General features: G+C 44.8%; 1 protein-coding gene across 1 annotated transcript in view; it reads right to left on the reverse strand.

Annotated features, from left to right (window-relative positions):
* Positions 1-27,230, reverse strand: part of LOC126092746 (kinesin-like protein KIF26A) — a 481,728-nt gene that overhangs the window by 419,242 nt on the left and 35,256 nt on the right. The window contains exon 3 of the mRNA XM_049908472.1: positions 11,944-12,272. Coding sequence (XP_049764429.1) covers positions 11,944-12,272 — 329 coding nt within the window. The remainder of the gene's footprint in view (positions 1-11,943; positions 12,273-27,230) is intronic.

Below are 27,230 nucleotides of genomic sequence, written 5' to 3' on the forward strand. Positions count from 1 at the left end.
ACGCTGTTTACTCAACGGGCGCGCGTAAAATTCCCACGTTAGCTCTATTAAAACGCCGGTTTCCTCCATCGTCCACGAAAAGGAAAGTACCATATTGAATCAATAAGGACATAGTCTTATCAAAGTCCCGTTACAAACAGTGCGTTACAAATTTGGAATACTTCTCCGCATAATATAGGCATTATTTCATGATTCCCACATTTTAGTAAAACCTCAAGGTCAGTCTTACTTGATCACTGTTCCTACCCAGTAGCAGAATCTTTGAAAATTACGAGGGGTAAAAGAAAAAGAAGCAAAATATCTTTATACAAGTAGCGCAAGCTGTCCTGTAGATTAAGCCAACCGAACAAAGTCACACCTAAAAAAGAAAAAAAAAAGTGAACTTATATTTACATAACATCAAATATTATAATATATACTTATATTAAACTAATAATATAGTAGTATTGTAACACCCCACCCATCACTTATCTGGTTTTGGTGTGTGTTCACCCCAGGTAATTGACTAACAGATCAACAGAGAGTGCAAAACTGCCGCAATGTCGGATAACGCAAAGAAAACAATAAGCCCCTGTGACTCCTGATTGAACTGCGGTGGCAGTGTTGACATTAATTGGTTCAGAATTGATCCCTTTTAATTAAAAAGGGGTGCACATTGATGTTATATTCAGCTATTGAACACAGATGCAAAAGTTCAACATAAAATTAATTAAGAAAGTGACTTGGGATTTCAACTACTTGATTGAAAACAGATGCAGTCGATTGGCACAGATTTATTTCAACTCACAACCTTCAATCATCACATTACATGACTCTCCTAACAGGCAGTGGTAATAAATTGCGTTTGCGTGGAATAAAGCGCGATAAATCGAAAGTAATTCCTATCGACTGACCCAGGCGTAATGCGAAGTGCGAGAAGATTTCTACAATACACGGCCCATGAAACCATCGCAGAAACTTTGCCGACATGATCCAGCAAATTAATCAATGGCCGGAACGGGCGCAATATCACCGAATACAGCGTGGCAGAGCGGTGTCGTTGTGCGGACGTTGGCCGACCTCATGGTGCTGCAAGGCTGCTCTCGTCTACTCACTCCTAGCTATCTTGCTCAGTACATAACTGAACCAAAACTTCCTATCTCCAAGCTCAATCGTTCTGTTTGCTAAGTCCTAAACTGCAGAGATGCTCACTCTTTCTCAGGCAAGCTGAGTAAAGAACGCCACGTCCGCACTCTAGGCAAGCTGGGAACGGAAGACTGCTACGGAGACTTCTCACAGTCCGCTCTTCGCCTCCGTTTCCCCTCCAGCAAAATCACTTACGCCAATTGCAGCACAAGTTGTGTTAATTATGCTTTGCTTCCCAGGACCAATGCCTGCTCTGGGAAGTGAACAAATTCTCACAAAATTTCCCTTCCTCTCAACTTCAGCTATTTCGCTCCTCCCAGGCCACCCATCAAGGTTAGCGTCTGCACCAAGTTTTCCAGAAATCTGACTCCCAGGAGAGTACTTAAAATTCCTTGGTCCTACATTGACCTCGGAGGCCGGCGTATTTCATTCTGTCGCTCTTCACATGATTTTCTTCAGACTCTGTGGACCGTGAATTCAGCGTGAAGTTGCTATAATCACGAACATGCATATTTTGACCTCTGTTAAACACTCCACTGTAGCTTTGCGTGGCTTTCTCCCATGTTTCACAGAAAACAGGATGACAGACATTTATCAACACGCGTACAAGTTCTCCGTCTGTTTCCCGGTACACCAGCATGGAGTTGGGGTCAACCACCACCTCACTGTCACTGATCTTATGGCGGCTGGAGGCTGTGCCCCGTTACCGCTTTCTCATAGCTTTAGCCGCCCTAAGCTGACTATTGTCGCTTCCCTTAGCCGCTCCCCCGGCGGCCATGGTCAATTCTGAGTACTTCCCTGGGGTAAACTAGCCTCCAGTAAATCGACGCATTTCCACAAAGTTTTCATGTCGTGTGAATTACTTTAAAACCATCACCCGACATTAATTATTCCAATATGTCCATACTATACCCTCTACAAGATGCATTGTGCCTTGTCAGTCATTTTTGTTCAGCCCTACTGTTAATTCAAAGTGAGTTAGGTGATCTTTAATGACTTCATGTAAGGGGCATAGTTGTTACCATCTTACAGTATTTACACGGCATCATATATTATAGTATATACTTATAATAAACTAATAATAAAGTATCAGAACCTAATAAAAACACGAATGTTAGGAAAAACATTTTTAGAGACAAGACGTGAACCCCTGCCCCAACAAATAACCCAAGACAGGACAGTGACGGTACTCATTACCCTAAACCAACATCCCACCTTTGATATCTAACCATATTATGTTACCCTTGCTGAAAACCTTAATTGTAGATATGTTACTAACTGAAATTTAATGATAGCAAATTGTACCAAGACCAATGCGTTTTGGGTGGATCTTCAGTGTGTCGCTGCCTTCAAATAGCCTACTCTCATAATACGCAAGTTACAATTATTCCTTTGCCACGAATATGATGTTTCTCATTATTTTATTGAAACGAATCACACACGTAACTACGGGTTTTGCAGTGATTCTCAATTTTCTGGTGCTCGGAAACGGCATATATTCATTTTGGCTTAAAATGAATGCCAATATGGCAATATGGCCTCACAATTCTGTACTGAAGGGAGACGGCGTGCCCGTGACGTAGGTGGCGTTGTGCCATCTCATTGGTCAACGCTCAGACGCAAGCTCAGAATATCTGACATGCCAGATATTGCTCTGCACGTTCGGAAAGACTCCCGAGCGTGCTATTCCACGCTATGACGTCAGAAACTCGGCACGCTCAACGTTCGGATGCACGGTCCGTGTGCCGACGGCTTTACGATCGCACCAAAAAGTATTGGCACACGTGCGTATTTATCTTTGCTGGTTACAAACGCCGCACCTTCCGGTACACAGCACATGTTCTTGCTACCTCACATACCAGACATTACAATTCTGCCCACAAAGAAATGCTGTGTTAAGGGCAAACATGTATCTCCTCTGCACACAAAAAGTATTGGCGCAGAGCGTGGCTTCTCGGTATATTGCTGCGTTTTCAGGTACAGGAACACCATCTGCTGACGCAATAGACACTGCGAGCTGTTGACGGTCCAGTCGCTAGTATGTTGCTGTATTGCGCGATAGTGGTCAGCATGGGGCCGAAGAAGAAGGAACATTCAGTGGCTTTGCGTGAGAGAGTGGTTTTGCTCCATTCACAAGGGAAAAGCTATCGTTAAATCGGAGCAGAGGTGTCTGTTAGCTACACCACGGTACGCGCCATCATTCATAAATATAAAAAGACTGGAACAACAGTAAATAAGTGTCTTCCTGAACGTCCAAAAGTGCTTACAACCCGAGAGCGTCGCCGTATCATCGCACCTCCTCGAAAGGAACCTGCTACAAGTGCAGCAACTATTGCTGAGGTTGGTTCAAATGGCTCTGAGCACTATGGGACTTAACAAAAATGGTTCAAATGGCTCTGAGCACTACGGGACTTAACTTCTAAGGTCATCAGCCCCGCCAGCCGGAGTGGCCGTGCGGTTCTATGCGCTACAGTCTGGAGCCGAGCGACCGCTACGGTCGCAGGTTCGAATCCTGCCTCGGGCATGGATGTGTGTGATGTCCTTAGTTAGGTTTAATTAGTTCTAAGTTCTAGGCGATTGATGACCTCAGAAGTTTAGTCGCATAGTGCTCAGAGCCATTTTGTCATCAGCCCCCTAGAACTTCGAACTACTTAAACCTAACTAACCTAAGGACATCACACACATCCATGCCCGAGGCAGGATTCGAACCTGCGAGCGTAGCGGTCCCGCTGTTCCAGACTGAAACGCCTAGAGCCGCTCGGCCACCCGAACGGCTTTCTGAGGTTGTTCAGACAACGTCCGACAAGACGGTTAGTGTTCAAACTATACGAAATGTGTTGAATGAGGCTGACATGCATGGAAGTTCTCCCAGGAAAAAGTCATACATATCGGAAATTAACCGGCAGAAACGCCTGCAGTTTGCCAAGGACTACATCAGCAAGCCGATGTAGTTTTGGAACACTGTGATATTTAGCGACGAATCGAAGTTCAGTGTGTTCGCATTTGATGCAAGAAAGAAAGTTTGGAGCAAGCCTAATAAGCGCCTCGACGTCAAACACGGTGCGGGCGGTATCATGGTCTGGGGCTGTATGGCGGCGTCCGGCGTTAGAAATCTAGCAATAATTCACAGTACAATGGATAATATGAGATACATCGACGTAATATACACACTAGTGCACAGACATTGGGCTTTACTGTGGTGTTTCATTTCCATCAAGACGACGACCCAAAACATACCGCCATGAAAACCCGGGAGTAGTTACTGCACAATGCTCCCAGAAGGGTTCTAACACCACCTCAGAGCCCTGATTTGAACCCCATTAAGAACCTGTGGGCTCTTCGAAACACACGTCAGAAAAAGGCGTCCGTCCGGTAAAAGCAACTTGGAGAAAGTGGTCCTGGAGGAATGGTCGAATATTACCCCTGATATCACCCGGGATTTAATACAAAGCATTCCTAGGCGTTTACGTGGTGTTATAGATGCTAAATGGATGCACACTAGCTATTAGAAGGTGAACATCAATGAAGAAAACGAACACACTGTCCGATTCATACGCGTGTGCCAATACTTTTTTGGATGCAGAAGAGCTATGTTTATTTTCATAACACTGTATGTTACTTTTCGGGAAGGTGATTTGGACATATTTGTAACCTATGTAATGTAAGGTGGCACGTGTCTGGGTTCTATTCTGAATATATGTTTCGTTTAACCTACAACCACTAAAATGTAAATGTGCCAATACTTTTTGGTGCGATTTTAAATCCATCCAGCCTTCACCCAGTCCCTTGGAACGTGTACAAATGAATAATCAACACTGTTTCTGCCGCTGGTGTGTTTGGCACGGAGTTGCGCTCTACCTAGACTACAGTTCGGTAGTTTTGGTACAGTACATAAAAAAAGCATAGTACTGACAGTATTGGTAGGGAAAGAATCGTAAATGAATGTGAAACTACCTGACACATTAAGATTGTGTGCCGGACCGGGACTCGAACCTAGGACCTGGGTTCGAGCCCCGGTCCGGCACACAGTTTTGATCTGCCAGGCAGTTTCATACCAGCACACACCCCTCTGCAGAGTGAAAATTCATTCAGGATACAAACGAATGCTTAAGAAATAAACGGCGAACCAACGACTTCTCTTGCCGGCCGCGGTGGTCTAGCGGTTCTGGCGCTGCAGTCCGGAACCGCGGCACTGCTACGGTCGCAGGTTCGAATCCTGCCTCGGGCATGGGTGTGTGTGATGTCCTTAGGTTAGTTAGGTTTAAGTAGTTCTAAGTTCTAGGGGACTTATAACCTAAGATGTTGAGTCCCATAGTGCTCAGAGCCATTTGAACCATTTGAATCGACTTCTCTTGTTTTGTTTGCTTGTTCTGCACGTAATCAGAACCGCAAATTATTCAGTGTTAGTCCATTGTGAATTCTATGGCCCCACAGAATAAAAATTGCATTTTATAAGTAATGAAAATTAGTTGATCGCTTGACTTAAGCGCTCTTATGTAACCAAAGGAATTACTTTCGATGCAAGTACAGTTTAGACGCACAACCATAAGAAATCTACATAATAAGGTGTGGAATGTGGTAAGAGACGAGGTACTGGCGGAAGCAGAGCTCTCAGGAGGGGTGGTGAGTCTTGCGTGGGTAGCTCTGTCGGTAGAGTACCTGCCCGCAAAAGGCAAAGGCCTGAGTTCGAATTTCGGTTCGTCACAGACTTGTAATCTGCCATGAAGTTTCATAGTAATTGTTGTTAGTATTTACTCATTAGGACGTTCACCATCATGATCATAGGAAAGAGTTTCCTATTATTATTGCTAAATGCGGAAGTTGTTTATGAATAACAGGAACTGATCATAGGAAAGAGTTTCCTATTATTATTGCTAAATGCGGAAGTTGTTTATGAATAAGAGGAACTTGCCCCTCCCGCCGGAGGTTCGAGTCCTCCCTCCGGCATGGGTGTGTGTGTTGTTCTTAGCATAAGTTAGTTTAAGTAGTGTATAAGAACAGGGACCGATGACCTTAACAGTTTGGGGCCTTAGAAATTTACACACATTTGAGCATTTTGAACAGGAACGTGCTTTAAGTAACTCCGAAGAAGTATTGAAACGATGTCGGACATATTCTTGTTTTGCTTTTTTTTTTTTTTTTTTTTACATTTTCTGATGCTAAATGATGAATCTGTAACTACTGATTTTTCTGTTACTAAACGGTGTCTTCGATGGTGAGTGTTCATCGGAGGTGAGGGTATCATCTGGAGTGTCCCAGGGAAGTGTGGTAGGTCCGCTGTTGTTTTCTATCTACATAAATGATCTTTTGGATAGGGTGGATATCAATGTGCGGCTGTTTGCTGATGATGCTGTGGTGTACGGGAAGGTGTCGTCGTTGAGTGACTGTAGGAGGATACAAGATGACTTGGACAGGATTTGTGATTGGTGTAAAGAATGGCAGCTAACTCTAAATATAGATAAATGTAAATTAATGCAGATGAATGGAAAAAAGAATCCCGTAATGTTTGAATACTCCATTAGTAGGGTAGCGCTTGACACAGTCAAGTCGATTAAATATTTGGGCGTAACATTGCAGAGCGATATGAAGTGGGACAATCATGTAATGGCTGTTGTGGGGAAGGCGGATAGTCGTCTTCGGTTCATTGGTAGAATTTTGGGAAGATGTGGTTCATGTGTAAGGGAGACCGCTTATAAAACACTAATACGACCTATTCTTGAGTACTGCTCGAGCGTTTGGGATCCCTATCAGGTCGGATTGAGGGAGGACATAGAAGCAATTCAGAGGCGGGCTGGCAGATTTGTTACTGGTAGATTTGATCATCACGCGAGTGTTGCTGAAATGCTTCAGGAACTCGGGTGGGAGTCTCTAGAGGAAAGGAGGCGTTCTTTTCGTGAGTCGCTACTGAGGAAATTTAGAAAAGCAGCTGTTGAGGCTGCCTGCAGTACAATTTTACTGCCGCAACTTATATTTCCCGGAAAGACCACAAAGATAAGATAAGAGATTAGGGCTCGTACAGAGGCATATAGGCAGTCATTTTTCCCTCGTTCTGTTTGGGAGTGGAACAGGGAGAGAGGATGATAGTTGTGGTACGAGGTACCCTCCACCACGCACCTTATGGTGGATTGCGGAGTGTGTATGTAGATGTAGATGTAGATGAATTTGTAATTTTCTTATTTTTGCTGCAACATCCCTCTTTTACATTTTACAAATGGGCACTTTTCGAATTAAACTTTGATTAAACATTGACAATTTCAGTTTTGCTATAAATACTGTTTATTTTTATGTAACAGACTTCAGGATAAATATGTAGAACAAAAATGGTGTGTCGGTTACGCGGCGCTTTATATGCCCTCACTCAGTTTCTAGAGGGCTAGAGGGTTCACCGCTTTCGGTCTGTATGGGAATCTAGTAAGACACTGATCCAATACGTAAACACAGTGATCGATATAAGATAACATTCGATATTTATGGAACACGCGTAACGTTTAGATAACGCAGGTACAATCTTAACTGACCAAGGGTACTACAAAAACTTCCGGAGTCTATACTCTGCGGTAGACTATGGTAGTTTTACAACTCTTTCTCAGCTTCGCCACGCTTGCGAAGATCTGCCAGGACTGGTGTAAAGTTAGAGGTTAATTCGCTTTATTTTCTCATTTGAGCAAAGGTGTGGTCGACTGGGGTCACTACCAGCCTTTTTTGGTGTAGTCCTTTATCTGTCATTTCCATCTGTGTTTCCTCGTGCAGTTATTGGTTGGTCAGTTAGACGTTCCTTAGATTATTTCAACCATTGCTTATCGGAATGATGTGGAATGAGTCAGTTTACAATGTATGTATACGTTATTAGTGTTAACACTAATGAATGCATTATTACTTGAGTCCTACTCATGCAAGTACACTTAAAAAACGAGCTTGTTTCTGGCTACCAGTTTTTAGATATGTATTCGTTAATGAAATAGAATGAGCTGTCCAGGAGAAGTGATGTTAAATTAGATTTAAAACTTGCTTTGTTATCTGTCAGACAATTAATGTTACAGCGTAAATGACCAACAAGTTTTGTTGCTGCACATCGAACTCCTTTCTAAGCCACTGACAGTTTTAATAATGGATAATAAAGTCCATTTTTCTCTGTAGAGTTATATGTATGGATATCACTGTTCTTTTCAGACTGTGATGGGTTATTTGTGGCAAATTTCATTACTAGTATTATGACAGTGTAGTTAAAATGCCTAGCTCCTTGAAGAGGAACCTAGTGGGTGGTTATAATTAATGTGCAGCTACTCATGGAGGTCCAGTGAGGGCTGTAATTATTGTATGGCAGCGAAATCTGATAGATATGCTATTGCATTAACGCAGACCTGATTTACTGTGGAAAAAATTAGTTCCCATTTTTGCTACCAGGTGGAAATCTGACGCTGTACAGCATCTCGTCGACGTTTCCGATGCTCATAGTTAACAAACTGTGAAAGCTGCTCTAAATAACAAAGTAAACATTGCGCCTTTCTCACTTGTTTGACTTTTTCTGCCCACTTCCAATTCCTAATCCATTACTTATTTCAATATTTCTGTACATCTTCCTTGTTTTCAAAGCGCCAGATTTGAATCAGAGGTGGCCAAAATTGTAACTATTTTTTTTCGCGTAAATCGACTCCGCATTAACAAATTAGAATATCAACAAAGTATCGTTTCCATACGATAATTACGGCCCACACTGGACCTCTGTGAGTAGTTGCATTTTGATTATAACCACTCGATACATTACGTCTGTGGGAGAACACCACATATTATCATCACTGCTCGCTTTTGTGCAATCAGTACTTCCTAAGTGATGAGTTACTCCAGAAAATTTAAAGAGCGACTGTCTGTCCAAGTTAATGACTGTAGTGCTTGTGACCAAGGCAACAACACGCTACAAATTAAACTGCCCAGTTAGCAAGGAACAACTGCATGTTTATTACGTTTAATCAACAGCATACAAGAACATAACTTATTTGGTCGTGTGTCGTCCTGCTTGATCCAGGTTGCAAAGCCAGTCACTGACAACTTCACTGGAATGTTCTTACATTGACGAGCTACAGAAGAGTGTGGTTGGCGGTGAGCAGCAGCGTTCTCGAGGATGGACAAAGTGTGAATTGTATGAGGCCAAGTTTAGCGGAGAGCAACAGCGTGCTTGAGGAAGGACGACATCAGCCGGCCGAGCGGTTCTAAGCAATACAGTCTGGAACCGCGCGACCGCTACGGTCGCAGGTTCGAATCCTGCCTCGGGCATGGATGTGTGTGATGTCCTTAGATTTAAGTAGTTCTGAGTTCTAGGCGACTGATGACCTCAGAAGTTAAGTCCCATAGTGCTCAGAGCCATTTGAACAATTTGAAGGACGACATTCTTGATCGCTCTTGTGAAACGATTCGGTGATGAGAATTCCGACTGATGAGCTACTTTGCGCAGCTGGCATAAGTCCGATGTGTGGACTGGCTGTAGAGTGGTTGGACGGTGACCTAAATACTCGCCCTGCGGTAGGATACTGGCTCGGCAGCATAGGAGCATGTGACTCGCGGAAGCGAGGTAGGCCCGCGATGGTAGCGCTGTTTGTGGCGATGCTAACGCCTCTGGTGGCGAGGCTGGTGCTATGTGCTGTTGTATCAGCTGCTAGAGGTTCGTTTGGAAAGAATCCGGCGTGTTTGTGCCGATGTTGGATTGTTTGCGTTCGGTATCCAGAGGCATCAAGCTGTCTGGAACTTCGGCAACCCGCAATACACCACTGTATGGTTGGTGGCTGTGTCGCAGCCGTTGGGCTGGGGACATAGAAATGTCGAGGTATTTGGCCTTGGGATACCTAAGAAAGACGTGATTATGTATTTTTAGTCTGTGTATTGGCCTTAATTTGAGGAAGAAATTTCTGAGAATGTATCTTTTGAGCACAGCATTGTATGGTAGTGAATGATGGACTGTGGGAAGAGTCGATGCGTTTGAAATGTGGTGTTATAGAAGGGTGCTGAAAATTAGGTGCACTGATAAGACAAGGAGTGAGTAGATTCTCTGCAGAAGAGACGAAGAAAGAAGGATTAGGAAAAACAGATAAGATGAAGGGATAGAATGATAGGAATTTGTTAAGATATCACGGAATAACTTCTATGGTATTAGCGGGAATTGTAGACGATAAACCTGGAGCGGGAGACAGGAATAAATCCCGTAAACAGTTGAGTATGTAGGGTGCAAGTGTTTCTCTGACATTTTGAGGTCGCACAGGGGAGACATTCATCGCAAAATGCATCACCAGTCAGAAGGTTGACGAAAAATAATTCTATCGGTCTGAAGGATCATTTAATAAAATTCTCGGATGTAAATTATATTCCCTTCCCGCCTTTTCACTTGACGATTAACTACGGACAATTGGAGTGACTCAAAGTCTTCTCTTTTACTGTTAATTGTCTACTTATCATTGAACCACTTTCTTCGCTTCCTCGAAATACGCCGGCCGGAGTGGCCGAGCGGTTCTAGACGCTACAAAACAAAGTAGAACTGCCAATTACAAAATGGTAGCGGTGTCCCATCTTTCCTAGCCATAAATTGCGCAGGAAGAGGTTAAGAAGAAAATCAATATTCTACCATAACGCACAAACCCGAGTGCAAAGAAAAAAGAAGGAAGTACCCGATTCTTCCATGGACGATGTGAGCTATATTTTTTCACATTGTGGTATTTTAATGAACTGTCGTTAGAGCACCAAGTAGAAGAGAATACATTTTCGCCTATTTTTCTCTTCTTTTTCAATGTGAGGACAAAGTAACTCTAAAGAAATTGTTAAAAGTTTCAATATCCATTAGCAGAAAGCTGTTGTAATCATCAGGTTCTGAGTGTAGCATTTCCTTTAACAGATCTTCGTGTTTATATTTACCTCGCATTTTGTAACATCTCCTGGACCAGAGTTTGTTTACTTCTTCTTTAAACACAGTGCCAGAGGCAATATTAGAAATGTTTTATCTGCATTTGTATCGAGTCCCACTAGTGTTAAAATATGGCATACTGGCGCACGAAAAGCGTCTCCTTCAAAAGTAAGGTTAAGTTGACAAAATCTGTTGGTACGTTTCCGGGCTTGTTTGAGACATTCGTGGCTACATAGCAGCGAATTTAACAAACAAGCCCGCTCTTTTACCAGGGCATTAACAAGTTACCAAAGGTCCACTGGAACAAAGATGACGTATACATCGGGTTCTGAGAATAACATAGGGTGGCGCACGAAAAACAGGCCCCGAGTATAGACCGCTCGCCAGTTACGCACGAATTGTTGCACGCCACTAGCAGGTACAACAACAAATAGAAAAAATGTGATAATTAGGTAATAAAGAAATAAAAAGTGAGCATATGCAAAGCTCTACATTTAAGTAGTCGCAACAGCTTCGAAACAATACATGACAATTGGTGAACGACAATGAAGTCTAGTACTCTGAGCCAGTTTTTCGTGCGCCACGCTGTATTTCCGTTGGCAGAATTTTATGGGTAAATCTCTATCTCATTTTAAGTCATTCCCTGTATAAGCGTCTTATTTTCTTCTGCTTTTGAACACAATCCCAAAGTAATTTGTTAGAACAGCTTTGTCTACATTTATGGCCGTTCTCAATAATGTCAAAATACTCACGAACAACATGTAAGGTTAAGCTGACGAACTTACTTTGTATGCGTATGGGCTTGTTTGACAAATCTGCAGCTAGACAAGGTGAATTTGACAAGCAAGCTTGCTCGTATACGGAGGCTTCAACGGCGCGTTCCACCGCTCCCTGTTTGACTGGACATTTTAATGACGACGCATCGCACTCACCTGGCGAAGAAGGCAGCCGCGGCGGACGCCTGCGAGGAGTTGCACGTGTACACGCTGGCGCCACCCGACGCCTCCAGCGACGGCCGCCTCCTCTGCCCGCGGGACGACTGTTCCTCGCCGGCTGCCACCATCTGCACGTTGTCGTGGTGCTGGCGCCGGTTGTTATTATTGTTGTTATTGTTGGCCGTGTTGTTGTTGCCATTGGCGGTGGAGTGCCTGGCGCCGTTGGTGGCGGCGGCGGTGGCCGGCTGTTGTCCGTGGTGGTGCGGCCTGCCGCCGCCAGGGGCGCGCCGGTAGTCGCCCAACGAACGCACCGCCTCTGCGTCCACCTGCCGGACAACACCACTCCCAACATCTCCTCTCGACAATCTAGCGTCATTACTGGAAGTGTAAGGCAGACAAAGCAGGAAGATTTGAGGACTGGCTGGCTACTGTGGGAATGGGAAACTTGATGTGGGCATATAGACATATGGAAGTTTTCATAGCAATGGAGAGTTGGTCAAGTGTGCAATACGTGTTTTCTATAGAGGCTTACACTGAGGTGACAAAAGTCACGCAGTTCCTCCTAATTCAGTGTCGGACCTCCTCTCGCCCAGCGTAGTGCAGCAATTCGACGTGGCAGGGACTCAACAAGTCGTTCAACGTACCCTGTAAATATATTGAGCTATGCTGCCTCGATAGTTGTCCATAATTGCGAAAGTGTTGCCGGTGAAAGGTTTTGTGCACGAGCTCATCTCTTGATTATGTCCCGCAAATGTTCGATCTGGCTGGCCAAATCATTCGCTCGAATAGTCCAGAATGTCTTTCAAACCAATCGTGAACAGTTGTGGCTCGGTGGCGCGGCGCATTTTCATCCATAAAAATTCCATCGTTGAATGGCTGCAGATGGTCTCCAAGTAGGCGAACATAACCATTTCCAGCCAATGATCGCTTCAGCTTGATCAAAGGACCAGTCCATTCCATGTAAACACAGCCCACACCGTCATGGGGTCACCACCATCTTGCACAGTGCCTCCTTGAGGTCCGCGCCACCCTCGAACCCTACCATCAGCTCTTACCCAATGGAATCGGGTCTCATCTGACGAGACCACGGTTTTCCAGTCTAGGACCCAACCGATATGGTCATGAGTCCAACTGCAGGCGATGTTGTGCTATTAGCAAAGGCATTCACGTCGGTCCTTAGCTGCTATAGCCCGTTAACGCCACAATTTGCCTCATTCTCCTAACGGATACATTCGTCGTACGTCCCAAATTTATCTCTGCGGTTATTTCGCATAGTGTTGCTTGTCTGTTAGCATCGACAACTCCACGCAAACACCGCTGTTCTCGGTCATTAAGTGGAGGCAGTCGGCCACTGCGTTGTCTGTGGTGAATGTTAATGCGTGAAATTCAGTACTCTTGGCATACTCTTGACGCTGTGGATCTCAGAATGTCCCATGCCTCTAGCGCCAACTTCCTCCCTGTGTTCAGAGTCCCTTGATTCCCGTCGTGCGGTCCTAATCACGTCGGAAACCTTTTCACACGAATCAGCTGAGTAGAAATGACAGCTTCGCAAATACACTGCCCTTTTATACCTTGTGCACGCATTACGTCTGCCATCTGTATATGTGTATATCGCTGTCACATGACTTTTGTGACATCATTGCATTTCAGAAATTATACAAGTTTTGTTGAAGATCAAGGTGTTTTCCGCCGAGAGTTTAATGTACCTCAACGTGGTCACGTGTCTTCTTACACCACTAATGACCTTCGGGTGAGAAATGAAGCTACTAGTAGCACTACTAAGAAAAGTGATGGTAGTGTGAAAACAAGCCGTCCCGGTGTATCAGCTATTCAAATATGTTATGGAATGGAGCAAGGTCACGTTGTCAACAACCGAAGAGCGAAGATACTTCGACATTTTCGGGAAATAATTGAAAAGAGAGATCACTGAGCATGGCAACTTAAACTGTCGGTGGGCGGGACTTCCTCATACAGGAACCAAAGTATGGCGCCTGTACAAAGACAAAACGCACTGTAAACTACACTCCTGGAAATGGAAAAAAGAACACATTGACAGCGGTGTGTCAGACCCACCATACTTGCTCCAGACACTGCGAGAGGGCTGTACAAGCAATGATCACACGCACGGCACAGCGGACACACCAGGAACCGCGGTGTTGGCCGTCGAATGGCGCTAGCTGCGCAGCATTTGTGCACCGCCGCCGTCAGTGTCAGCCAGTTTGCCGTGGCATACGGAGCTCCATCGCAGTCTTTAACACTGGTAGCATGCCGCGACAGCGTGGACGTGAACCGTATGTGCAGTTGACGGACTTTGAGCGAGGGCGTATAGTGGGCATGCGGGAGGCCGGGTGGATGTACCGCCGAATTGCTCAACACGTGGGGCGTGAGGTCTCCACAGTACATCGATGTTGTCGCCAGTGGTCGGCGGAAGGTGCACGTGCCCGTCGACCTGGGACCGGACCGCAGCGACGCACGGATGCACGCCAAGACCGTAGGATCCTACGCAGTGCCGTAGGGGACCGCACCGCCACTTCCCAGCAAATTAGGGACACTGTTGCTCCTGGGGTATCGGCGAGGACCATTCGCAACCGTCTCCATGAAGCTGGGCTACGGTCCCGCACACCGTTAGGCCGTCTTCCGCTCACGCCCCAACATGGTGCAGCCCGCCTCCAGTGGTGTCGCGACAGGCGTGAATGGAGGGACGAATGGAGACGTGTCGTCTTCAGCGATGAGAGTCGCTTCTGCCTTGGTGCCAATGATGGTCGTATGCGTGTTTGGCGCCGTGCAGGTGAGCGGCACAATCAGGACTGCATACGACCGAGGCACACAGGGCCAACACCCGGCATCATGGTGTGGGGAGCGATCTCCTTAACTGGCCGTACACCACTGGTGATCGTCGAGGGGACACTGAATAGTGCACGGTACATCCAAACCGTCATCGAACCTATCGTTCTACCATTCCTAGACCGGCAAGGGAACTTGCTGTTCCAACAGGACAATGCACGTCCGCATGTATCCCGTGCCACCCAACGTGCTCTAGAAGGTGTAAGTCAACTACCCTGGCCAGCAAGATCTCCGGATCTGTCCCCCATTGAGCATGTTTGGGTCTGGATGAAGCGTCGTCTCACGCGGTCTGCACGTCCAGCACGAACGCTGGTCCAACTGAGGCGCCAGGTGGAAATGACATGGCAAGCCGTTCCACATGACTACATCCAGCATCTCTACGATCGTCTCCATGGGAGAATAGCAGCCTGCATTGCTGCGAAAGGTGGATATACACTGTACTAGTGCCGACATTGTGCATGCTCTGTTGCCTGTGTCTATGTGCCTGTGGTTCTGTCAGTGTGATCATGTGATGTATCTGACCTCAGGAATGTGTCAATAAAGTTTCCCCTTCCTGGGACAATGAATTCACGGTGTTCTTAATTCAATTTCCAGGAGTGTATTAGGTTTTTGATTCAGTTCTTCCTGGTGTCATGATCTGTGCCTGGTCGAAACAAAAGAGTGACAGATTTTACGCTACTTGTTCAAATGTTGTTAATTAATATTTCGCTGTCGACAACGTCCTGCGTTGGTTGTCTTTGGTTGCGAAGCGGCGCTAATTTCGCCAAAAGGCTGTTATAAGTATTTACACTGCTAATATTTAGCGAATTTCCAGAGAGTAAAGACAATTGTAATTATGGTCGCGTCATAATTTCACAGTGTACAGTGACATGGGACTTTTGTGAAGGTAATGATCAATATCTGCCCAAATCGTCAGATAACCTGGAGCCCAGTCTCTTAATGGTTACGCGCCCATGATAGAGAAAGGAAGAAAGGAAGGAAGGATTTTAGGCCTCATGTTATATCATTAGAGACAAGGGAAATATGAAGAAGGAATTCGGCCTACGTCTCTCAAACTTCCACGCATTTATTTTATGCGGCATGTGAAACCACTGAATATGTCTGAATTATTCGATGAGGATTCGATCCAGTGAGTTCCCAAACAGGACAAGGCCTTAAAGACACCGCAGACCATCAAACAATTTGTTAAACTTTATGAGTTTGTCAAATTATTTGGCAGAATGCTGCTACTTTCGACGTGTTTGTTAAGCATGGCCTATGTTCATGTGCTTGAGGGAAATTTTTGTTGACGGAAGATTGACAAGCAATTCTGATCGTGTATGCATGCGTTTGTCAAATAATAGCCAGTTGCTCCTCGGACTGTTTCAATAATACAGTAGCACAGTGTCTGCGTGCATATCCAACGTAACATCCTGTCGAACTTCAGAGACACTGTCAAAGTATTTCATGTCAAATCCTAGGCAAATTGACGATAAAAATAAACAGGTATACCCCGGCGCGGAAATACATAATTGTCCGAGCACTATGGGAAGCAGACACGTGTATTTATGGAGATTTGTGTCGCTCCTGGAATCGCGCTCGAACAGCCGAACTTGTTAAGCGGTAAAGCGGTAAATTCGAGTTCCAGTCCGGCACAAATTTTTATGTGTTTCGAGTAAATTGCGTTGTATAATGTATTCGCAATTTGCGAACACATTTCATGCCTTATCTATAAGGGTGAAATATCTGACGGCTGGAACATATGTCGAAAATTTAAAGATGAAATATGAAGCATGGCATCTAGTGCATCCCCATTAGTGCCAATATATTTTGCGACACGATATGCACAGCGTGACAGCTGCATCCAAAGTGAGCTTAAATGTGACAAACTTAGTTGGTGCTGTTCCGAACTTATTTGACGAATACCAAGATAGCAAAAATCTAATTTTACAAACAAGTTTGATCGATTGCAGAGTGCTTTAAACGGTAAGAAAATATTGAACAGGAGAAAAACAGCATAAAACAGAAAGGGAGACCAATCCTCTTTTTGTATGTGAAAACTTCAATCGCGGATTAGACGCGCTACGTAAAGATCAACTTAAGAAAGGTTCCGTGCAAAATACGTTCCAAGTACGTGGCAGTAAATGTTGAAAAACTTACCAGAAACATTTTAGGACGCACCATTGCCTCCAGAGGTAAAAAAACCGTGCAGACTTCTACCTTGTATGATCCTGAACAATGACTTTATAATCAAGTGCCTTTCCTTTCCTCAAACGAAGGTCCAGAGATACACGATTTGTCTCAAAATACTTCATGTAGGTCTGGGAAACTACCTGCGCGTTCCCTCTCCAATTTTTTGCGATTTGTAGATGCTGTCTAATTACAATTAAGAAACAGTGTTTCAAACAGAGTTATAGCAGCTTTGGACCGCTGGCCGACATAGTTTATGAGTTCATCGCAACGCAGTCGTGAGAAAACAGCTACGCAACTGGAACCGCGTGACTATGTATCCTCCTGATCATTCGAACGGAGCGGTACAGCTGCTTTTCGCAGGCGTCCGAGTAGAACTGGCGAATCTGGTAACGTGGCAGCTCCACCTCTTCCACCCCTCCCCCCCTCCCCCATGGATCTTACTCCCCCCACCCTTTTGTAACCTCCCTCCCCTCGCGCCTCTCCTTACTTTGTACAAGGGAAGCCCGGGCGCGCAATCACAGAACCCGTGCCGACATCAAAGGTATCCCTCGCGTGGCGGGCTCTGATTTCGCTCATTGGCGCATTGTGTCCTTCGTTGTCAGATGAAATCGAACTTTTCCGGACGCTGTTCGGCTTCGGCGAGGCACAGTGCGGACGTGTGCACAGAGAGTTGTCACCGCCGCGTTAGCCTATGTACGAGTGTGTACGATCTGAAAAGGCAGTGACTGTCGCTCGGGTAAGAGAATAGCGGCCATAGAGATACGTACGCGTGGGATTAAAAACACAGCTCAAATCGTGTGATAGACAAAAGGAACAGGACGAGACGCGGTGCTGGACCTCCACCGACAAACTTCAGGAGGTTGTTCCGTGGTATTTCCGCAATAGTTTGGTGTAAGGGACCTGTGATGTCTTACAGCTCGTTCCAGAGTAATACTGTGTGATACATTGGGTTACGTACCCTGGATTGAAGAGTTTTTAGCAAACAGAAAACAGCATGTTGTTATCAATGGAGAGACGTCTACAGACGTTAAAGTAACCTCTGGCGTGCCACAGGGGAGTGTTATGGGACCATTGCTTTTCACAATATATATAAATGACCTAGTAGATAGTGTCGGAAGTTCCATGCGGCTTTTTGCGGATGATGCTGTAGTATACAGAGAAGTTGCAGCATTAGAAAATTGTAGCGAAATGCAGGAAGATCTGCAGCGGATAGGCACTTGGTGCAGGGAGTGGCAACTGACCCTTAACATAGACAAATGTAATGTATTGCGAATACATAGAAAGAAGGATCCTTTATTGTATGATTATATGATAGCAGAACAAACACTGGTAGCAGTTACTTCTGTAAAATATCTGGGAGTATGCGTGCGGAACGATTTGAAGTGGAATGATCATATAAAATTAATTGTTGGTAAGGCGGATACCAGGTTGAGATTCATTGGGAGAGTCCTTAGAAAATGTAGTCCATCAACAAAGGAGGTGGCTTACAAAACGCTCGTTCGACCTATACTTGAGTATTGCGCATCAGTGTGGGATCCGTACCAGATCGTGTTGACGGAGGAGATAGAGAAGATCCAAAGAAGAGCGGCGCGTTTCGTCACAGGGTTATTTGGTAACCGTGATAGCGTTACGGAGATGTTTAACAAACTCAAGTGGCAGACTCTGCAAGAGAGGCGCTCTGCATCGCGGTGTAGCTTGCTCGTCGTCCGACAAGACGGTTAGTGTTCAAACTATACGAAATGTGTTGAATGAGGCTGACATGCATGGAAGTTCGCCGGCCGGTGTGTCCAAGCGGTTAAAGGTTAACCGCGTGACCGCTACGGTCGCAGGTTCGAATCCTGCCTCGGGCATGGATGTGTGTGATGTCCTTAGGTTAGTTAGGTTTAAGTAGTTCTAAGTTCTAGGGGACTGATGACCTTAGAAGTTAAGTCCCATAGTGCTCAGAGCCATTTGAACCTTTTTGAACCATGGAAGTTCTCCCAGGGAAAAGCCATACATATCGGAAATTAACCGGCAGAAACGCCTGCAGAGTGCCAAGGACTACATCAGCAAGCCGATGTAGTTTTGGAACACTGTGATATTTATCGACGAATCGAAGTTCAGTGTGTTTGCATTTTATGCAAGAAAGAAAGTTTGGAGCAGGCCTAATAAGCGCCTCGACGTCAAACACGGTGGGGGCGGTATCATGGTCTGGGGCTGTATGGCGGCGTCCGGCGTTAGAAATCTAGCTATAATCCACAGTACAATGGATAAAATGAGATACATCGACGTGTTGCGACGTAATTTACACACTAGTGCACAGGCTCTGCATCGCGGTGTAGCTTGCTCGCCAGGTTTCGAGAGGGTGCGTTTCTGGATGAGGTATCGAATATATTGCTTCCCCCTACTTATACCTCCCGAGGAGATCACGAATGTAAAATTAGAGAGATTAGAGCGCGCACAGAGGCTTTTAGACAGTCGTTCTTCCCGCGAACCATACGCGACTGGAACAGGAAAGGGAGGTAATGACAGTGGCACGTAAAGTGCGCTCCGCAACACACCGTTGGGTGGCTTGCGGAGTATAAATGTATATGTAGATGTAGAAAGAACGCTACGTGCCGTGAAGAGCGCGTGGGTGACCACGCAAGCCCGTAAGCAAAGTAAGTAGTCAACGGATATTAAATGAGGTAACAGATTCGGGACCTTTTGATGACCTATAAGCCGCTGCTGTTCCAAAATTTGCGTATTAATTTTTTTTTCGAAGTACTTAAAAATTCAGCCGCGAATTATGGCGTTAAAGTATAAGGGGCGATCAAAAATTTTCCGTTCGAATGCCGTACAGTCCAGAATGGGCATGCCAACCAGGCAAAATCGCCTGATCAATGAGACAATAATACCACCGACTCACCAGGCTTAAGATATTCGTTTGGTAAAACACTGCGTGAAGAAGTCCGTACTTGCCTGCTGCGCATCCTCGTCTGACAGGAATTGTCGAAGCTTCGAGGCCTTTCTAAAGGACCGAAAGCGTGATAATCGCACGGGGGAGAGATCAAGAGTATACGGCGGGAGCTCAAGTGTCTCCAACTTGAATTGGCGTAACTTCTGCGTTACGATATTTGCGGTTTGGGGACGTGGGTTTTAATGAAGCAGCAGCACCCCTTGTCTCGCACCATTCCTCAACGGCGGTTTTCGACAGACATGCTGCCACATACACATTCTTCATTCTCCGACGGACGTCTACCGGTGTTTGTCCTTCGTCACATAAGAAAATACTAAGAAGTAAATCATCTTGAGCCTTCAGCTGTACATGTGCAACCTCATTCCTCAATCACTCTCACTGTTACAAGCATCATCATTAGCGGACTAGAAGTAACACGAAACGAAAATACATGTAGTATACACAGTCAAATGAAAAATGTAAATATTGTACACAAGAAGTTGTAAAGTGAAAAATCAAAACGACGTTAACACCAAATAGAGCATGATGACATGTTATATATAAATAAATGCTACGATGAAGTACATACTAACATTTGAATCATTATTTATGAAAATTGTCGCACTTCTCAAAGTTCCGCGTTTTTAGATTTAAGATTTTCTGACGAACCACGTAGCAGAGTGATGATTAAGCTGAGCTCAATATTCAGCATTGGTTACGTTCGCGGGCAATATTTAACCCACGATCGAATGTTAGTAAATCATTTTTTCATTCAGCAAACAGATGGGAAGCATTTTTGTGTTTTCTTAATATTGCCTATTAAGAAATGGAATAAATTTAACTATATTAAATGTAGCAGATACTCCGTGTAGTATTAATTTATGCGAGGGTTTCTTGTAGCAATTATGAAGTATGTTAGATGGTTCGAGATTTTCACTGGGATCGATTTACTGGTTTGTATCATAGAATGTTTTTGGTGATGCGGATGAGGCGTGGGAGACCAGAGAGAGAGAGGGCGCTAGGGGATAAGGACGTGGGTCTGCACACGCAGGTAGAAATGGCGAGCGTAATGGCTGGCGAGTGGACGGCTTTGCTCAGCCTGCTGGGAGGAGAAGAGCGTGCGTGTGTGATGGGAGGCACGTGATCAGACTTTCGCTCGTTCAGAGGAAGAAGACGGCACACCATGGGGGAGCCACCTTGTGTAGATTGACGGTGTGTCGCTTTTGCAACTCTTGAAACTTTTGGTCATTGAAAACGAGGAGACTGGTTTCACCCGATGAAGTGATCTTGTTCTAGAATCTCGTAGGACTGTGTTGTAAAGCTGATCGTCTAAGAGGGGGCAAAAATATGGACAGCGCCGGTATCGAATAAGTTTTGTGGAAATAAGCGACGCACTGTAATCTGCTATAGTGGTCGAGAAAGACGTCCTGTTTTGGCATAGTCAGGCCAGGGAAGCGTAGTACGAATAGTAAAAAGGCTTGACCGGTCGACGGGGGGGGGGGGGGGGGTGTAGATCTTAAATAATTTTAAGTAAGGTTAGCCTGTACATGGTGCTTTGATAAAAGCTTGTCTTTTCTGTTATTGTAACATCTCTCTGTGTACTGTTATATAGTGCATTGCAATTTTTCTTGTTGGAGGACTGTGTGTATTGGCAACGTGTAGTAATTACTCGAAATAGTGGAGAGCTCTCAGATTAATATGCAAGTAACTATTCTTGGTAAACTGAATTCTATAAATTACAATTTTTTGGTTAGCCAACTGTAAATGATCGCGTGAGAAATTAAGCCGATCATTTTCTGCGTGAGCTTTTGTGAAATTATTTATTGTTAAGTGCTCTCGTAAATGCTTTTGATAGACTGATTTAACTCGTGGAAATTTAATGGCAAGTGTCCTATGGAACTGTTAGCTTATAGAGTATTGCAAAAGAACTGTCCTCTGGTACTATCTTAGTTTTCTTCTCATTTCAACTTAAGAGACTGAAAACCAACTTTGTTCAGTGGAAGTTGTTTTATAAATTGTTTTAATATTATGGTTTAAATGTTTTTGTCTTTCCATAATCTCTTGTAAACGAATGTTATAAAACAAAACAAAAGGATTTCATAGTTAGATGGAACTGATTAGCTAATAATTGTTGGATCTTAAATGAAGGAAGAGACTAACACTTGCCGTTAGCAAACGAAATGAAATGGTAGGGCACGGTGGTGGCTATTCAGCCAATGTATAATAAACTTTTGTAATAGAGATTGTTCTACTTTCAGTGTACAACCAGCCCGCTCCACTTCCCGACTAAATCCGTGTCTCTGCCTATCAAATTATTCTAATGATCCAGAAGTTTATTTGAATTTTCCATTTTATTTTGATATTTTGTGATTAATGTTGGTGTGGATTATTAACTTTTACTGCCTCAGTACGATGTCTATGAGGAGTCACAGTTGTATGTTAGGACCACTTTGCTAAAAGTCACACTGCACAGCAAGTCACACTGCCAACCGAACAAGCTACGCTTGCCGAGCTTTATTCTTCTCAGGTGGTGTGGAGTTGTCACTCCATGTATGAGTAATTGTATCGGTGATTTAATTTTTTATTTCCAAACACAAGGATAGTAATTGGCCATTAGCAGTCTATAGAGGTTGTTTTTTATTCGAGCCACACCAGAATATCTCTAAAATACCGATAGATTGTACCATATTGGTATCCGTCGAACCGTGCTTGGATTTAGTCAGATACTCGTCATCGATATATCCTTTTAACAGAGGCCATACAAGTACAGGAAGCAGGCTGCAGTGTCTATGCAGAGATGAAGCGGCTCGCACAGGATAGATTAGCATGGAGACCTAAGAGCCGCATAAAACCAATCTTCGGAGTGAAGACCACAACAGCAACTCCTGTCGTAATTCATCTACCAAGTTCTCAGTTCCAACGCTACGGTAAGCGACGGATTGGTTAGCGACCTGTGCCGCCACTCATTTCCTATCGAGTGCTCCCTCTGTGCCCCTCCTTTCATCAGCGCCCTCGGAAGCAGCGGATTATGAAGTCGGCACCTGCTGTACAAAGCTTCGTACAAAAAAAAAAAATAACGATAAAAGCAATCGAGGGAACTCAGAGACGTATAACAGAATTAACTCGCCCCCGGTCGCCAACCGAATTTCATTAACGTTGACGTTTGTCTTTCCAATGGAAAGGCGAATTGCAAACGCCCCTTTGTATGGCGACCTCTCTTTGTGGCATTGACTTCTATTCATGTTTCGCGACGCTAATTAAAATACCTTATTTTCGTTCCATTGAGATTATAATTCTTAAACAAATGGAAACGAGTTCGGGAATGTTCCAGGCGAGGCGGGCGCTTTTGTAAAAGCACGCCCAGCAGCACAAAAGACGCTGTGAGATTTCGTACTTACTCGTAGATGGAGAAACGGAACATAAAAAGGAGTGGCAGGACTCTTGTGTTGACTACCCGGAGAAAAAAAAAATCGCGGAGCACGGAAGCGGCCGCATTGATAAGTGCGTTTCCACGCTACAGAACATCTTAACTGGACGTGTCACAAACGTGCAAACACACACACACACACACACACACACACACACACACACACACACACAAGTTGGTACAATACAATTTTGGGGGTTCTGAGACATTTTGTGAGTGTTTTGGTACACCTACATCAGTACTCTGCAATTCACAATTAAGTGCGAGGCAGAGGATTCATCGTAACATCTCCAAGCTCTCTGTAGTTCGTTCCACATTCGAACAGCTAGCATGAAAAACGAATACTTAAATCTTTCTGTATCTCAGGCAACAACCACCTAGATGGTAGTGGTGCCACGTGAGAGCCTTTTATTTGACGGCAGCAGAAGAGGCAGTCGTAATTTGCCAGCTATAAAGAGTTACTTGTGTGAAGCATTTGTACTGAGGCAGTCGCCCGTTGTTCTCAGGCGTGCAGCGTATTAACCGGGCTTTGCATTTGGAGCACTGCATGTTACTAGCAGTTTGGCGGTGCTGAGCAGTCTTACTTTGTTGTGATGGTCATTTCTCCCAATGTAAGATGGCTCCAAGAAAATATTCTCCTAGGAGAAAGTTGGTGAGTTAAACTTCTAGGTAAGATCCTGCTGCAACGAAAATTGCCTTTGCTTTAATGATTTCCACTACAATTATCGTAAAATATCCATGGCACTCTAGCCTCTATTTCGCAATAATTCAAAACGATCTACCCTTCTTTGATGTCCTCCGTGAGTTCTACTTGTTGCGGATCCCACACCGCACAGCAATAATCCCAGAGATGGCGGACAAGCGTAGTGTAAGCAGTCCCTTCCGCAGACCTGTCACATTTTCTAAATGTTGTGCCAATAAATTGCTGCCTTCGGATTGCTTTCCCCACAACGTTATCTATGTGATCTTTCCAATTTACGTTATTCGTAATTGTAACCGTTAAGTATTTACAGGCTTTACATTTGTGTGATTTATCGTGTAACCGCGATCTAGCGGATTTCTTTTCGTGCTCATGTGGATGACCTCACACTTTTCATTATTTAGAGTCAATCGCCTCATTTCGCACCATACGGATATCGTGTTTAAGTCATTTTGTAATTGGTTTTGATCGTCTGATGACTTTACAAGACGGTGAATCACAGCATTACCTGCAAACAATCTAAATGAGCTGCTCTGATTGTCTCCTGAATCGTTTATATAGGATGGACACTAATAAAACCGACAATCTGCAGCGATGGGTTCTTTACAGGAAATGGAGGAAAAAAGGCCCTATGAGCATGTGTCCGGGAATGCATCGTTGCCAGGGTAGATGACGCTGAAGAATGACAGTTCCTCTGATCGCGCGCCGTGTGTTCCTCGTGTGTTGCAGCCTGTGCGATCGACGCAGCGTACTGTAAGCAGCAGAATGGCTCGGTATTCATCTCGGCAACGAGCCGAGATGATGTTTGTGTACCGACGGAATCGGTCGAGAGGCAGCACGGCTATGTTACAACAAGTGCCCTCAAAGACAGCAACCACATCAGGCATAATCTAAAGACCCTTTCGGGCGTTTGTGTGATCGCGGGTCCTTTCACACAGACGGACGTAAAAAGAGGCGGCGGACGGTGCCCACACGACGACATTTGGAGGACCAGGTTCTACAGGATATTGAGACGAACCCTAGAACTTGTTCTAGGAGAAGTGGCGCGCCAACACGGTGGAAGCCAAAGTACGGTTATGTCTCTCCAGCATGACACGGCTACTATCCCCATCGCCTGCAGTGCCATGGAGGCCACTTTGAGCATCTGTTCTGACGTGGATGCGATGCAGCTCTCTAGTGTGTTCCGGGACGATTTGTTGTCGTCGCGCTCATACACCGTCCATTTCCGGACATATGTTCATAGGACCTTTTTTCCTCCATTCCCAGGCAAGAATTCGTTCCTGCAGTTCATCGGTTTTATTAATGTTCACACTCTGTAGATCAGGAAGGCCAGAGAGCCTATAACACTTCCTTGAGGAACGGCAGGTATAACTTCCGTTTTACTCGATGACTTCCCGCCAGTTACTCCGACATGTGGCCTTTCTGAAGGAAAACAGGCTACAAGCGACGCGTGACCTCTGGCTGTGTCGTTGTATTCATTTTTTTAACTCTGTTATGTTTGTTTCTGCGACAATACATTCATAATGGGGAAAAACCATAACGGTGAAAAACGTACCACGCGATACACAGAGTGAATGAATGATGAATGAATGAGTGATGAATGATTACATGGCATTATCGGCCAGGAGACTGTCTATGGCTGTTTGGCTGCCTGGAGCACATCTCTCTATTCGAAGTAGCTTGAACAATTTGCACGTCGATGAAGATGAGTTTAAATGGTTGGGACAACACAAACACTCAGTCCTTGAATGAAGTAAATCTCCAACCCGGCCGCCAATCGAACCCAGGACACCGCAATCTGGAGGCAGTGGTGCTAACTGCCAGACCATGAGTTGTGGACACATTTGCGATGCAAAAGTGCTGTGATGTGGCTGCCATTCTTCAACAGCCCAGCACAGCGCCGTCGTGCTGTTCCTCCACTGCGTTCGGTGAACTCATACGTAGGGTTCATACAGGCCAACTTTCAATTAGTAAACTTATCCATACTGCCGTGTGCCACCGATAAGGTACAACTAATACTTCTGGAAAAACAAACCCGAGGCAGAATGTAGTCATACCAAAAGCGAGTTTGAATGTGAGGAGTAAAGTGGGCATTGTTGTTGTCAACAACATTGTTCCCAAACAAAATAGACAACTCTTACCATGATCATATGCACTTTTGTGCGGATACGAGGGCTATTTGGAAAGTGAGGAACGCTCGGTCGCGAAATGGAAACCACTGTGAAAATCCGGCGAGGCTTTTCACAGACTTTTTGGGCAGTGTCTAGTACGGCTGTCGATCGCATTAAGACGCTCTTTTCAATTTTGAGGGCACTGTGAGCGAGTAAAGGTGCCTAGGACAATATCTCCCGCAGAGTAGGAGGGGCCGCTGAGAGGCTTCGCCTGAATGAATGCAGCCCACCTAACACAACTGTCACGCACTTCCTTCTTCATGGCAGTTCTCTGCAGGGACAGTGAAGACGCTACTGCAGCCTTTTCGATGGGAAGTGTTCGATCACCCACAACACAGCCCAAATTGGCTTGTCCTGAGTATTATCTCTGTTCACATGAAACGCTGTATACGAAGACAACCCTTGGGCGCAGGCTACGCGCTATAGACCAGTGTAGAGAATTATCGGAAAGCACAGGCGGCTGACTTCTATGACGATGGTGTTGGAAATTCGGTATAACGCTCCGACAATAAAGTCGGAGTGGTGACTATGTAGAGAAGTACTTGGAAGGTGTAGCTACATGTGCAAAGAAACCAGTTTTGATTTTCACTGTGGTTTCCATTTCGCGACCGATCGTTCCTTACTTCCCGAACAACCCTCGTATTTTAAGAGCAATATACTAGGTTGATGCATAAGTTCGTAGCGTTTTTCCGTAAGTTCAATAAACATAACAGATACACATAACAGACACTTGAGTTGTCAATAATTTATTATCCGTCACTATTTACAACAGTCTGCCAACGATGAGTAACTTTTCGATTCCACAACTGTAGAAATCACTTGGTTTTGAGACTAAGATCTCATCGAGCAATATTCGGAGTGCATTTTCATTTGGAAAGGACTTTCCTTGAAGGTTGTTCTATAGAGAGCGGGAAAGGTGAAAATCCGAGGGTGCAAGATCGGGTGAATGTAGTGGACGCAGAATGACTTCCCAACCCAACTCCGGTGCAGTATTTTTTGTAACTCTAGCAGAATGCGGGCTGGCATTATCGTGAAACAGCGTAGTTTCACACA

Source organism: Schistocerca cancellata, chromosome 7 (assembly GCF_023864275.1).
Source record: "Schistocerca cancellata isolate TAMUIC-IGC-003103 chromosome 7, iqSchCanc2.1, whole genome shotgun sequence".
Lineage (NCBI taxonomy): Eukaryota > Metazoa > Arthropoda > Insecta > Orthoptera > Acrididae > Schistocerca > Schistocerca cancellata.